The sequence below is a fragment of the Staurois parvus genome, unplaced genomic scaffold, assembly GCF_062004578.1.
Source record: "Staurois parvus isolate SC_StPar_1 unplaced genomic scaffold, SC_StPar_1.0 ptg000796l, whole genome shotgun sequence".
NCBI lineage: Eukaryota > Metazoa > Chordata > Amphibia > Anura > Ranidae > Staurois > Staurois parvus.
The window spans coordinates 1,362,942-1,378,354 of record NW_028318592.1 but is presented as its reverse complement, the minus strand read 5'-3'; the positions used below and the strand labels follow the sequence as shown (position 1 = coordinate 1,378,354).

The 15,413-nt window shown below is 46.5% G+C and overlaps 1 protein-coding gene across 3 annotated transcripts in view; it reads right to left on the bottom strand.

Moving 5' to 3' along the window:
- The window catches only part of LOC149444254 (cysteine--tRNA ligase, cytoplasmic-like), a 93,338-nt gene that overhangs the window by 58,116 nt on the left and 19,809 nt on the right, over positions 1-15,413 (bottom strand). The window contains exon 2 of one of the 3 annotated variants that reach the window (XM_089654762.1): positions 1,310-1,555. The exons of 1 other annotated variant lie outside the window; for it this stretch is intronic. In XM_089654762.1, the coding sequence (XP_089510888.1) occupies positions 1,310-1,555 (246 nt within the window). Of the gene's footprint in view, positions 1-1,309; positions 1,556-8,225; positions 8,377-15,413 lie in introns of those variants that run through there. One more of the 3 variants, XM_089654763.1, reaches the window with a different exon arrangement.

Below are 15,413 nucleotides of genomic sequence, written 5' to 3'. Positions count from 1 at the left end.
ACATGCTGCGTTTGGTGTGTTTTGCTAGGAGAGGTTTTTTGTTTTCATTTTTGGGAGGGTGCATGTAATTGACAGAGGGCCAATCAGTGCTGTCCAGACAGAGGGTCAGGGGTCATGCAGTCTCATAAGACAGTCAGACGAGAATGACAACTCCTCCTACAAGATTAACCAGTGCTCGGCTGGACACTGATAGAAGTCACAAGACTGCTTTATACTGCTGATGAGAAAAGGTATTTAGCAGTTTATATTTACTAAAATAGTTGCATTTCCATGTTCTGTGTACTGTGGGAGCCCAGATATAGTGAATGCGGGGTCCGGGGAGGGCGGACATAGTGAATGCAAGGTCCAGGGAGGGCAGACATAGTGAATGCAGGGTCCGGGGAGGGCGGACATAGTGAATGCAGGGTCCGGGGAGAGTGGACATAGTGAATGCAGGGTCCGGGGAGGGCGGACATAGTGAATGCAGGGTCCGGGGAGGGCGGACATAGTGAATGCAGGGTCCGGGGAGGGCGGACATAGTGAATGCAGGGTCCGGGGAGGGCGGACATAGTGAATGCAGGGTCCGGGGAGGGCGGACATAGTGAATGCAGGGTCCGGGGAGAGCGGACATAGTGAATGCAGGGTCCGGGGAGGGCGGACATAGTGAATGCAGGGTCCTGGGAGGGCGGACATAGTGAATGCAGGGTCCGGGGAGAGCGGACATAGTGAATGCAGGGTCCAGGGAGAGCGGACATAGTGAATGCGGGGTCCGGGGAGAGCGGACATAGTGAATGCAGGGTCCGGGGAGAGCGGACATAGTGAATGCAGGGTCCGGGGAGAGCGGACATAGTGAATGCAGGGTCCGGGGAGAGCGGATATAGTGAATGCGGGGTCCGGGGAGAGCGGAAACTCCTCCTACAGGGTCCGGGGAGACCGGATATAGTGAATGCAGGGTCCGGGGTTTAGGAACACTTTAAAGAAAATCGCAAGGGGAGATCGGGACCTTTCCATGAGTCACAGACATATGTGCTGGGAGTGCGCTCTCAGCACATATGTATTTTCAAATGGCACGCAAATATGCGGCCGCTCGGCGTCAAGGCCCAGACACCGCATATTTGTCTCGGCGTCCAGGAGTTAACACGAAAGTGGAGTTACCCTTTAAATGTTCTGATCTAATCAGCCGAAAAACATTGCGGTCATGCATGCGGATCCTGGACATGAAGATTCTATTATATCTACAACAATCACATCTACGAGGGTCGGTCGTGTGTGCGTCCAGCTATCCGAATCCGGTTACTCACACAGGCATGCCAACACACGTATTACTCACATGAGCGTGCGTTATTTGAGGTGCGCTGTGCTGGGGCATCAGGCGAGATCGCCGCTATGTGCCTGTACCATCGAACCACGTGGAAGTATTGGTCCGGAGGGGGTCCGGCCAGCTGCCTGAACACATCTACGTCGGCCTGAGAGAAAGTGTAGCCCTGGATGTAACTACGGAAGCTGAGGTAGTCGTGTAACGCGGACAGCCGGGCCTTCTGGTCGCTAATGTTCACAATGGACTGGTAGCTCAGAGCTGTAAGAAAGTTACATGGCATTCAGTACACAAGCAGGAACCGCAACAGCATGCATCGGTCCAATCATACCACAGGTCTCCACCAATGAGGGGGGGGGGGGGGGATTTACTAAAACTGGACAGTGCAAAATCTGGTGCAGCTGTGCATTGTAGCCAATCAGCTTCTAACTTCAGCTTGATCTATTAAAGTGTTACTAAACCCACAACAGTACAATCAGTCTGTATCTGCAGTTAAGCATGCTTGTTATACTCACTGTGGAACCTAAGGGGTTAATCCTCCACATTGTGTAAAAATGCTGTTTGATCCGGTCTTCTCTGATCCTCCCCTTCTTCTACTGTCCCCAATCCATATTCCATAGTACAGAGCAGCAGTGGCAAGTCTGCACATACTGTGTGTGGTGTGTATTGCTACGAGAGGTTTTTCGTTTTCATTTTTGACAGTGTGCATGTAATTGTAGGGGTCATGCAGTCTCATAGGACAGATAGAGGAGAATGAAAACTCCTCCTACAAGATTAACCAGTGCTCGGCTGGACAGATAGAAGTCAATGACTGCTATATACTGCTGATGAGAAAAGGGTATTTAGCAGTTTATATTTACTAAAATAGTTGCATTTCCATGTTCTGTGTACTGTGAGAGAGGGTGCATGTGCATTTCGGTCCCCAATCCATTTGCCGATAGAAGAGAGATTGGGGGCATGCTGCACATGCTCGGTTTGGTCTGTATTGCTAGAAACTATTTTTTTTCTTGGGAGAGTGCACGTGATCAGCACAGGGCCAATCAGAACTGTTCAAACGGAGGTCAGGGGTTATGCAGCCTCATGGGACAACCAGGGCAGAGTGAAAACTCCTCCTACAAGCTTTAACCAGTGCTCTGCTGGACACTGATAGAAGTCACAAGACTGCTATATACTGCTGATGAGAAAAGGTATTAGCAGTTTATATTTACTAAACTAATTGCATTTCCATGTTGTGTGTGTTGTGTGGGAGAACAGATATAGTGAATGCAGGGTCCGGGGGAGAGCAGATATAGTGAATGCAGGGTCCGGGGGAGAGCAGATATAGTGAATGCAGGGTCCGGGGGAGAGCGGATATAGTGAATGCAGGGTCCAGGGGAGAGCGGATATAGTGAATGCAGGGTCCGGGGGAGAGCGGATATAGTGAATGCAGGGTCCGGGGAGACCGGATATAGTGAATGCAGTTTCCGGGGAGACCGGATATAGTGAATGCAGGGTCCGGGGAGACCGGATATAGTGAATGCAGGGTCCGGGGAGACCGGATATAGTGAATGCAGGGTCCGGGGAGACCGGATATAGTGAATGCAGGGTCCGGGGAGACCGGATATAGTGAATGCAGGGTCCGGGGAGACCGGATATAGTGAATGCAGGGTCCGGGGAGACCGGATATAGTGAATGCAGGGTCCGGGGAGACCGGATATAGTGAATGCAGGGTCCGGGGAGACCGGATATAGTGAATGCAGGGTCCGGGGAGACCGGATATAGTGAATGCAGGGTCCGGGGAGACCGGATATAGTGAATGCAGGGTCCGGGGAGACCGGATATAGTGAATGCAGGGTCCGGGGAGACCGGATATAGTGAATGCAGGGTCCGGGGAGAGCGGATATAGTGAATGCGGGGTCCTGGGAGAGCGGATATAGTGAATGCAGGGTCCGGAGAGAGCAGATATAGTGAATGCGGGGTCCGGGGAGAGCAGATATAGTGAATGCGGGGTCCTGGGAGAGCGGATATAGTGAATGCGGGGTCCGGGGAGAGCGGATATAGTGAATGCAGGGTCCGGGGAGAGCGGATATAGTGAATGCAGGGTCCGGGGAGACCAGATATAGTGAATGCAGGGTCCGGGGAGACCAGATATTGTGAATGCAGGGTCCGGGGAGACCAGATATTGTGAATGCAGGGTCCGGGGAGACCAGATATAGTGAATGCAGGGTCCGGGGAGACCAGATATAGTGAATGCAGGGTCCGGGGAGACCAGATACAGTGAATGCAGGGTCCGGGGAGACCAGATACAGTGAATGCAGGGTCCGGGGAGACCAGATACAGTGAATGCAGGGTCCAGGGAGACCAGATACAGTGAATGCAGGGTCCGGGGAGACCCAAGCCGATTTTTCATTTGGCTGTTGAGTGCTGGCACCACCATCTTGACTAAGGGAAACCGGCAGTGAAGCCTTGCGGCCGACTTACTACTGCACATGCTGCGCTTTGTAAATGGGTGTGAATACCCATGCGATCAGATTCTAGTGTGAACCAAAAAAAGGATCCTGCACCTTTTTGGCGTGGATGTGGTGAGCTTTGAGACATACAAAATGCATGGCTCAAATCGCACCGCACACAAATCACATGTGATTTGACAGGAATGCGGTGCGGTTCTTGTGCGAAACCGCACCGCATCAGTGTGAACCCGGGCTAAAAGTAGCCTAAAGGTTATGGCAGCACAGTGGCTAAACGGTTAGAACTTCCGCCTGGCAGTACTCGGGTTGTTGGTTCGAATCCCAACCATGGCACCACCTGCCTGGAGTTTGCATGTTCTCCCTGTGCCTGTGTGGGTTTCCTCCGGGTACTCCGGTTTCCTCCCACACTCCAAAGCCATGCTGATCAGTTAACTGGCTCCTGTCTAAATTGGCCCTAGTATGTGTATGTATGAATGTGAGTTACGGACCTTAGATTGTACGCCCCTTGAGGGTTAGGGACTGATGTGAATGTACAATATATATATATATATACACACGATGCTATACAAGTACCTGAAATGATAATAATAAAGGTTCTCATGTATCCGGGTCATGGCATAGCTAGTAGTAGTTGGTCCCATTCAGCTGACCTTGCTCTGTAATCAGTTGCACAACCGATCAATTACCAGCCGCCCACAGTACAGCTTTTCCCAGCAAGCCTATCATATCCTTAACCAGCCAAGGACCATGAACTATGTAGCAACCACACCTTCCGTATCGCCGATCTGTAAAGGGCGCTACGCAGGAAAAGCCGCATGCGTTATGTTTGATAACAAAAGCAGGTTTACATGTCTGTCCGGTAATAGACGTAGTGGGGATTCCCCTCTGCTGTACCATATGGACACCTAGCAATGAATGAGAGCGACAACACTTTCACGGATTGAAATTCTTGCACGGTCCTTTCCCTGTCTTCTCTGTAGATTACTAGTGAATACAACCACACTGGGGAACCTCATTCTGTGCCCTCTCTCTTCTATTCGGCTAGGGATCAGCAAATTGTTCCTGTGTATTCCTCCTGGAATCTCGGAATACTTTGTGTATTTCTTACAGATCTGGGCAGTAATCCAGTGTGAGACTTTACCTCTGCAATAAAGACCGCTCACTGCTGTTCTCTCTCCTTGTGCAGGGTGACTGGTCTTGTCTCCGCCCCCTCCTGTAGTTTTCTGCAGGCAGCCTGTAGTAGGTGGAGACTGCTGTGCCCCTCCCACTGCTCTGCTCTCTTGGCACAGGCTCTGTACAGCACAGTGATGATGTCACTGCAATTTTTACAAGGTAATATCTGGGTTATATATAAATATTTGTGGTTATTGGGGAATAGATTTACATGAATGTTTTTGTGCCTGGAGTTTTGCTTTAACTCTTTTAACAAAACTCATTTAATTGAAAAAGTAAACACTGCCCCTGATCAGCATCCCTTTACACCAGTGGTCTCAAACCTGCCTTTCCTCGCTTATATCTGGCTCTTGGGGCACATAATTCCCCCAAATGAAACCAATGAAGGGACCCAATGAGACCTATGATGTGGCACAATTTCTCCCAATGACACCAAAAGTAGGGCCCAACGACACCAATGATGGGGAAAAATTCCACACAATGAATGGGCATAATTTCTCCCAATGACACCAATGAATGGGATATATTCCTCCCAATGACTCCAATAATGGGGCACTATTCCTCCCAATGACAGAGTACTATTGCTCCCAATGACACCAATGAAAGTGCATAATTGCTCCCAATGACACCAACAGGGCACAATTCCTTCCAATGACACCAATGAAAGTGCATAATTCCTCCCAATGACACCAATGAAAGTGCATAATTTCTCCCAATGACACCAACAACAGGGCACAATTCCTCCCAATGACACCAATGATGGAGCATTATTCCTCCCACTGATGTTGGGACCTTTTCTACTCCCACTTGTCACAGTCAGGCCCCCCTAAAGTCTGAAAGACAGTAAACTGGCCCTTCGTTTAGAGAGTTTGGAGGTCCCGGTTGTAGACCTTTGGCACTCTTTGCTGGGAGTTTGCCATACATGAGCTCTGTGCATGCTTCTAGGGCACCCGTACAAACTGAATACTTTTGCCATGGTTGAAAGGAAGGCAGATATTAATGGAAAGGAAGGTTTTATTAGCATTAAGTTACAAAATCGGTGGGTGTAGTCAGAGGCGTCCCTAGGGTTGGTGTACCCGGTGTGGTAACACTTGGTGACACCCCCTCCGACGATCCCCGCAGAATGGATCGGATCTGCAGATTGAGCATAATGGATTGGACTCCGATCCATTATGCTCCCCAATCCGCAGATCGTCGGCATGCAATCTATACGGGGTGACACCGGACCCGCTCCATGAAAAGGTAAGTTGTAAAGCAAGCCGACGATCCCCGCAAGATGGATCGGATCCATCCTGCGGGGATCGTCGGCTTGCTTTACAACTTACCTTTTCGTGGAGCGGGTCTGCTGTCACCCCGAGCAGTCGGTGTCACCCGGTGCGGGCCGCACCCCCCTCACCTGCCTCGGGACACCACTGGGTGTAGTCGATCTATAACCTAGATTCCTTGTGGAACCAAGCACCACCCTATCAGTATAGAGTAATAGGACACTTTTGTTTTCTTCACATTCTACACTCTGGCCCAGAAAACAAAAAGTGAAAGAAGAACATCTTTGAATCTGATGGTGCAATTGTAATCAGGTATGACAACATTTACAATACAGAAGACTGGGGGCATAGAATCTCCGCCATCATGCTCTAATACAGCGAATATTCCCATTCCCCAACACAGATATTGCACAGACACCAAACCCCCCCAAAGCACAGCATGCTTAGAAATCAGCCTGTTAGGGCCCGTTTACACTATCAGTAAGGACTGCCACACAGGGTGGATAAAAATCAATGATTTAAAAAAAAAAAAAAAAAAAAAAAAAAAAAAAAAATCGGATTTTTTTGATTTAAATCGGATTTTTTTGATTTAAATCGGATTTTTTTGAATAAAATGCTTTTTGAGGAAAATATATTACCATCCAAAGGTTATTCCATCATGAAATAAAGATTAGTTTTTTAATTATGTAGAATAAGGCTGTATATGTTTAATTTTTTTGGTAAATAAATTCCATTCATCCATTCACAATGTCATGCTCTTCCAGAGGTTGTTGTAAGATTATTGGGCAGTTTCTCTGCCTACAAGATATTATCACAGATGATTGGTTTACTTTTGCAGTTCTCAAAACTGAATTTGACTCAGCGGAGATCACATGCCTCTTCTTCACAGCAAAAATGTTATAACATGAACAGAGTTAAGAAAAAGACCTTCATCCTAACTTCTACAAACCTATGAATACAGAATCAGCCCCTTCAGTGCCAAGTTTCAAGAAGTTCAGTGAATAGAATAGAAACAATATTTTTCTGATTGTTTGGAGTGGAATAGATCTGCACAAGAAGAAAGTGAAGCTAAGTGTGAGGAGGAAGGGGCTGACAGTCTAAGTTTATTAAAATATATATATTTTGTTTAGCCAAATTAGTTAACAAACATGGATGTTTAAGCCAATCACATATGCTGGAATGTTATTGTTTCAGTTGAATAAATCTATTTAAATTGTTATTATTAAGGTAATGATTATTTTTCTCCTTCCTAAGTACAACAGAAAAGTTGTCCAAATATGAATGATTAACCTATTAAACTGGGGATAAAAAAACTAATATGAAAAGTTGTTATTCTAAAAATCTTCATCTACTTGTATATTAAAGTTATAGCAGCAAGAATTAGTCTTTATGTAGAAAACTAGGATTTAAATCAAGCCTTACTGACTAGTGATTTAAATTGTGATTTAAATCAGTTTGATTTAAATCAAATCCACCCTGCTGCCACACCTCTGAAAAGTGATCTGTGGTCAGATCAATTTTCAGAGGTGTCTGACAGAGAGTGAGGCGCTATGTTGCCGGGGCTCACTACTGAGGGGAAGATAAGGAGAGCCGGGGCTCACTACTGAGTGGGGGGATCAGGAGAGCCGGGGGATACTACTTAGCAGGGGGATCAGCAGAGCTGATCTACTAGTGAGCAGATGAAGCTGGTGTAAATGAGCCTTTAGAGTCTGACAGGTGGCCAGCAGGGGACTGAAAATTGCTCCTGTGCCCTCCATCCACAGCTTAAAGCAAAGGTCTGGGCTTCCCCCCCAAAAATTCAAAGTCAGCAGCTACATATAATGGGGGGGAGGCCCAAACCATGCCAGGCTCCTGGCAGTCATGCTGGGCAGTGCTCCTGTGTCCTCCGTCCACTGCTACAAGCCGGACCCCAATCTGAATGGGACCTAATGACGGGCACATATGTGGTGCTCATGGGGCGAATACAAGAGGGCTGACAGTGTTCCCCCCATTCTCGGAGGTCGGTATCTGTCGGAGGACCCGGACACACACCCCACCGGCACTCACCCGCCTCCTCTCCAGCTGCTTCCATCTCTGTCCCTCTTCTACTGCTCAGATTCTGATGCAACCATCAACAAAACGTGTCCATAAGCCCCGCCCGCTCTCACTTCCGGTAATCTCCGTTACCTGGACACCGGGCCGCTATGCCCTACAGAGCTACAGGGAGATTCAGGAGCTTGAGGCGGTGTCAGGTCGGCCTGATGTGTCTCCTGCTGTGTGTATGGGGGCATTGGGTCCTGTCTGAGCCAATTGTACAAAGTTCACACCATGAGCTGTGCTCCACTGACAACACTGAGCCACAGGAGCTGACAATCTAATAATCCCAGTCATTGTCACATATACTGATCTCTCCTTCCCGCCTTCTCCCTCTATATACCCCGATCTCTTTCTTTCCGATACCCCCCAATCTCCCCTTCAACCCTCCATCTCTGTCTCTCCTTGTGCAGGGTGACTGGTCTTGTCTCCGCCCCCTCCTGTAGTTTTCTGCAGGCAGCCTGTAGTAGGTGGAGACTGCTGTGCCCCTCCCACAGCTCTGCTCTCTTGGCACAGGCTCTGTACAGCACAGTGATGATGTCACTGCAATTTTTACAAGGTAATATCTGGGTTATATATAAAAATTTGTGGTTATTGGGGAATAGATTTACATGAATGTTTTTGTGCCTGGAGTTTTGCTTTAACTCTTTTAACAAAACTCATTTAATTGAAAAAAGTAAACACTGCCCCAGATCAGCATCCCTTTACACCAGTGGTCTCCAACCTGCCTTTGCTCGCTTATATCTGGCTCTTGGGGCACATAATTCCCCCAAATGAAACCAATGAAGGGACCCAATGACACCTATGATGTGGCACAAATTCTCCCAATGACACCAAAAGTAGGGCCCAATGACACCAATGATGGGGAAAAATTCCACACAATGAATGGGCATAATTTCTCCCAATGACTCCAATAATGGGGCACTATTCCTCCCAATGACAGGGTACTATTCCTCCCAATGACACCAATGAAAATGCATAATTCCTCCCAATGACACCAACAACAGGGCACTATTCCTCCCAATAACACCAACAACGGGGCACAATTCTTCCCAATGACACCAATGATGGAGCATTATTCCTCCCACTGACGTTGGGACCTTTTCTACTCCCACTGGTCACAGTCAGGCCCCCCTAAAGTCTGAAAGACAGTAAACTGGCCCTTTGTTTAGAGAGTTTGGAGGTCCCTGTTTTAGACCTTTGGCACTCTTTGCTGGGAGTTTGCCATACATGAGCTCTGTGCATGCTTCTAGGGCACCCGTACAAACTGAATACTTTTGCCATGGTTGAAAGTAAGGCAGATATTAATGGAAAGGTAGATTTTATTAGCATTATGTTATAAAATCGGTGGGTGTAGTCAGAGGCGTCCCTAGGGTTGGTGTACCCGGTGTGGTAACACTTGGTGACACCCCCTCCGACGATCCCCGCAGAATGGATCGGATCTGCAGATTGAGCATAATGGATTGGACTCCGATCCATTATGCTCCCCAATCCGCAGATCCGATCAATCCTGCGTGGATCGTCGGCTTTCTTTACAACTTACCTTTTCTTGGAGCGGATCCGGTGTCACCCCGTATAGGTTGCATACCGACGATCCCCGCAGGATGGTTCGGATCTGAGGATCAGGCATAATGGATCGGAGTCCGATCCATTATGCTCCCCAATCCGCAGATCGTCGGCATGCAATCTATATGGGGTGACACCGGACCCGCTCCACGAAAAGGTAAGTTGTAATGCAAGCCGACGATCCCCGCAAGATGGATCGGATCCATCCTGCGGGGATCGTCGGCTTGCTTTACAACTTACCTTTTCGTGGAGCGGGTCTGCTGTCACCCCGAGCGGTCGGTGTCACCCGGTGCGGGCCGCACCCCCCTCACCTGCCTCGGGACACCACTGGGTGTAGTCGATCTATAACCTAGATTCCTTGTGGAACCAAGCACCACCCTATCAGCATAGTGGTAATAGGACACTTTTGTTTTCTTCACATTCTACACTCTGGCCCAGAAAACAAAAAGTGAAAGAAGAACATCTCTGAATCTGATGGTGCAATTGTCATCAGGTATGACAACATTTACAATACAGAAGACTGGGGGCATAGAATCTCCGCCATCATGCTCTAATACAGCGAATATTCCCATTCCCCAACACAGTAGATATTGCACAGACACCAAACCCCCCCAAAGCACAGCATGCTTAGGAATCAGCCTGTTAGGGCCCGTTTACACTATCAGTAAGGACTGCCACACAGGGTGGATAAAAATCAATGATTTTTTAAAAAAAAATCAAAAAAAAAATTGGATTTTTTTTATTTAAATCGGATTTTGTTTATTTAAAAATCGGATTTTTTTTAATAAAATGCTTTTTGAGGAAAATATATTACCATCCAAAGGTTATTCCATCATGAAATAAAGATTAGTTTTTTAATTATGTAGAATAAGGCTGTATATGTTTAATTTTTTTGGTAAATAAATTCCATGAATCCATTCACAATGTCACGCTCTTCCAGAGGTTTGTGTAAGATTATTGGGCAGTTTCTCTGCCTACAAGATATTATCACAGATGATTGGTTTACTTTTGCAGTTCTCAAAACTGAATTTGACTCAGCGGAGATCACATGCCTCTTCTTCACAGCAAAAATGTTATAACATGAACAGAGTTAAGAAAAAGACCTTCATCCTAACTTCTACAAACCTATGAATACAGAATCAACCCCTTCAGTGCTAAGTTTCAAGAAGTTCAGTGAATAGAATAGAAACAATATTTTTCTGATTGTTTGGAGTGGAATAGATCTGCACAAGAAGAAAGTGAAACTAAGTGTGAGGAGGAGGGGGTCTAAGTTTATTAAAATATATATATTTTGTTTAGCCAAATTAGTTACCAAACATGGATGTTTAAGCCAATCACATATGATGGAATTTTATTGTTTCAGTTGAATAAATCTATTTAAATTGTTATTATTAAGGCAATGATTATTTTTCTCCTTCCTAAGTACAACAGAAAAGTTGTCCAAATATGAATGATTAACCTATTAAACTGGGGATAAAAAAACTAATATGAAAAGTTGTTATTCTAAAAATCTTCATCTACTTGTATATTAACGTTATACCAGCAAGAATTAGTCTTTATGTAGAAAACTAGGATTTAAATCAAGCCTTACTGACTAGTGATTTAAATTGTGATTTAAATCAAATCCACCCTGCTGCCACACCTCTGAAAAGTGATCTGTGGTCAGATCAATTTTCAGAGGTGTCTGACAGAGAGTGAGGCGCTATGTTGCCGGGGCTCACTACTGAGGGGAAGATAAGGAGAGCCGGGGCTCACTACTGAGTGGGGGGATCAGGAGAGCCGGGGGATACTACTTAGCAGGGGGATCAGCAGAGCTGATCTACTAGTGAGCAGATGAAGCTGGTGTAAATGAGCCTTTAGAGTCTGACAGGTGGCCAGCAGGGAACTGAAAATTGCTCCTGTGCCCTCCATCCACAGCTTAAAGCAAAGCTCTGGGCTTCCCCCCCAAAAATTCAAAGTCAGCAGCTACATATAATGGGGGGGAGGCCCAGACCATGCCAGGCTCCTGGCAGTCATGCTGGGCAGTGCTCCTGTGTCCTCCGTCCACTGCTACAAGCCGGACCCCACTCTGTATGGGACCTAATGACGGGCACATATGTGTTCTCATGGGGCTAATACAAGAGGGCTGACAGTGTTCCCCCCATTCTCGGAGGTCGGTATCTGTCGGAGGACCCGGACACACACCCCACCGGCACTCACCCGCCTCCTCTCCAGCTGCTTCCATCTCTGTCCCTCTTCTACTGCTCAGATTCTGATGCAACCTTTAACAAAACGTGTCCATAAGCCCCGCCCGCTCTCACTTCCGGTAATCTCCGTTACCTGGACACCGGGCCGCTATGCCCTACAGAGCTACAGGGAGATTCAGGAGCTTGAGGCGGTGTCAGGTCGGTCTGATGTGTCTCCTGCTGTGTGTATGGGGGCATTGGGTCCTGTCTGAGCCAATTGTACAAAGTTCACACCATGAGCTGTGCTCCACTGACAACACTGAGCCACAGGAGCTGACAATCTAATAATCCCAGTCATTGTCACATATACTGATCTCTCCTTCCCGCCTTCTCCCTCTATATACCCCGATCTCTTTCTTTCCGATACCCCCCAATCTCCCCTTCAACCCTCCATCTCTGTCTCTCCTTGTGCAGGGTGACTGGTCTTGTCTCCGCCCCCTCCTGTAGTTTTCTGCAGGCAGCCTGTAGTAGGTGGAGACTGCTGTGCCCCTCCCACAGCTCTGCTCTCTTGGCACAGGCTCTGTACAGCACAGTGATGATGTCACTGCAATTTTTACAAGGTAATATCTGGGTTATATATAAAAATTTGTGGTTATTGTGGAATAGATTTACATGAATGTTTTTGTGCCTGGAGTTTTGCTTTAACTCTTTTAACAAAACTCATTTAATTGAAAAAAGTAAACACTGCCCCAGATCAGCATCCCTTTACACCAGTGGTCTCCAACCTGACTTTGCTCACTTTTATCTGGCTCTTGGGGCACATAATTCCCCCAAATGAAAGGACCCAATGACACCTATGATGTGGCACAATTTCTCCCAATGACACCAAAAGTAGGGCCCAACAACACCAATGATGGGGAAAAATTCCACACAATGAATGGGCATAATTTCTCCCAATGACACCAATGAATGGGATAGAATTCCTCCCAATGACACCAACAACAGGGCACTATTCCTCCGAATGACACCAACAACGGGGCACTATTCCTTCCAATGACACCAACGGGGCACTATTCCTCCCAATGACACCAACAACGGGGCACTATTCCTCCCAATGACACCAACAACGGGGCACTATTCCTCCCAATGACACCAACAACGAGGCACTATTCCTCCCAATGACACCAACAACGGGGCACAATTCCTCCCAATGACACCAACAACGAGGCACTATTCCTCCCAATGACACCAACAACGAGGCACTATTCCTCCCAATGACACCAACAACGGGGCACTATTCCTCCCAATGACACCAACAATGGGGCACAATTCCTCCCAATGACACCAACAATGGGGCACAATTCCTCCCAATGACACCAATGATGGTGCATTATTCCTCCCACTGACGTTGGGACCTTTTCTACTCCCACTGGTCACAGTCAGGCCCCCCTAAAGTCTGAAAGACGGTAAACTGGCCCTTTGTTTAGAGAGTTTGGAGGTCCCGGTTTTAGACCTTTGGCACTCTTTGCTGGGAGTTTGCCATACATGAGCTCTGTGCATGCTTCTAGGGCACCCGTACAAACTGAATACTTTTGCCATGGTTGAAAGTAAGGCAGATATTAATGGAAAGGAAGGTTTTATTAGCATTATGTTACAAAATCGGTAGGTGTAGTCAGAGGCGTCCCTAGGGTTGGTGTACCCGGTGTGGTAACACTTGGTGACACCCCCTCCGACGATCCCCGCAGAATGGATCAGATCTGCAGTTTGAGCATAATGGATTGGACTCCGATCCATTATGCTCAATCCGCAGATCCGATCCATCCTGCGTAGATCGTCGGCTTTCTTTACAACTTACCTTTTCTTGGAGCGGGTCCGGTGTCACCCCGTATAGGTTGCATGCCGACGATCCCCGCAGGATGGTTCGGATCTGAGGATCAGGCATAATGGATCGGAGTCCGATCCATTATGCTCCCCAATCCGCAGATCGTCGGCATGCAATCTATACGGGGTGACACCGGACCCGCTCCACGAAAAGGTAAGTTGTAATGCAAGCCGACGATCCCCGCAAGATGGATCGGATCCATCCTGCGGGGATCGTCGGCTTGCTTTACAACTTACCTTTTCGTGGAGCGGGTCTGCTGTCACCCCGAGCGGTCGGTGTCACCCGGTGCGGGCCGCACCCCCCTCACCTGCCTCGGGACACCACTGGGTGTAGTCGATCTATAACCTAGATTCCTTGTGGAACCAAGCACCACCCTATCAGCATAGTGGTAATAGGACACTTTTGTTTTCTTCACATTCTACACTCTGGCCCAGAAAACAAAAAGTGAAAGAAGAACATCTCTGAATCTGATGGTGCAATAGTCATCAGGTATGACAACATTTACAATACAGAAGACTGGGGGCATAGAATCTCCGCCATCATGCTCTAATACAGCGAATATTCCCATTCCCCAACACAGTAGATATTGCACAGACACCAAACCCCCCCAAAGCACAGCATGCTTAGGAATCAGCCTGTTAGGGCCCGCTTACACTATCAGTAAGGACTGCCACACAGGGTGGATAAAAATCAATGATTTTTTTTAAAAAAAATCAAAAAAAAAATTGGATTTTTTTTATTTAAATCGGATTTTGTTTATTTAAAAATCGGATTTTTTTGAATAAAATGCTTTTTGAGGAAAATATATTACCATCCAAAGGTTATTCCATCATGAAATAAAGATTCGTTTTTTAATTATGTAGAATTAGGCTGTATAGGTTTAAATTTTTTGGTAAATAAATTCCATGAATCCATTCACAATGTCATGCTCTTCCAGAGGTTGTTGTAAGATTATTGGGCAGTTTCTCTGCCTACAAGATATTATCACAGATGATTGGTTTACTTTTGCAGTTCTCAAAACTGAATTTGACTCAGCGGAGATCACATGCCTCTTCTTCACAGCAAAAATGTTATAACATGAACAGAGTTAAGAAAAAGACCTTCATCCTAACTTCTACAAACCTATGAATACAGAATCAACCCCTTCACTGCTAAGTTTCAAGAAGTTCAGTGAATAGAATAGAAATGATATTTTTCTGATTATTTGGAGTGGAATAGATCTGCACAAGAAGAAAGTGAAGCCAAGTGTGAGGAGGAAGGGGCTGACAGTCTAAGGTTCTTAAAATATATATATTTTGTTTAGCCAAATTAGTTACCAAACATGGATGTTTAAGCAAATCACATATGCTGGAATGTTATTGTTTCAGTTGAATAAATCTATTTAAATTGTTATTATTAAGGTAATGATTATTTTTCTCCTTCCTAAGTACAACAGAAAAGTTGTCCAAATATGAATGATTAACCTATTAAACTGGGGATAAAAAAACTAATATGAAAAGTTGTTATTCTAAAAATCTTCATCTACTTGTATATTAAAGTTATACCAGC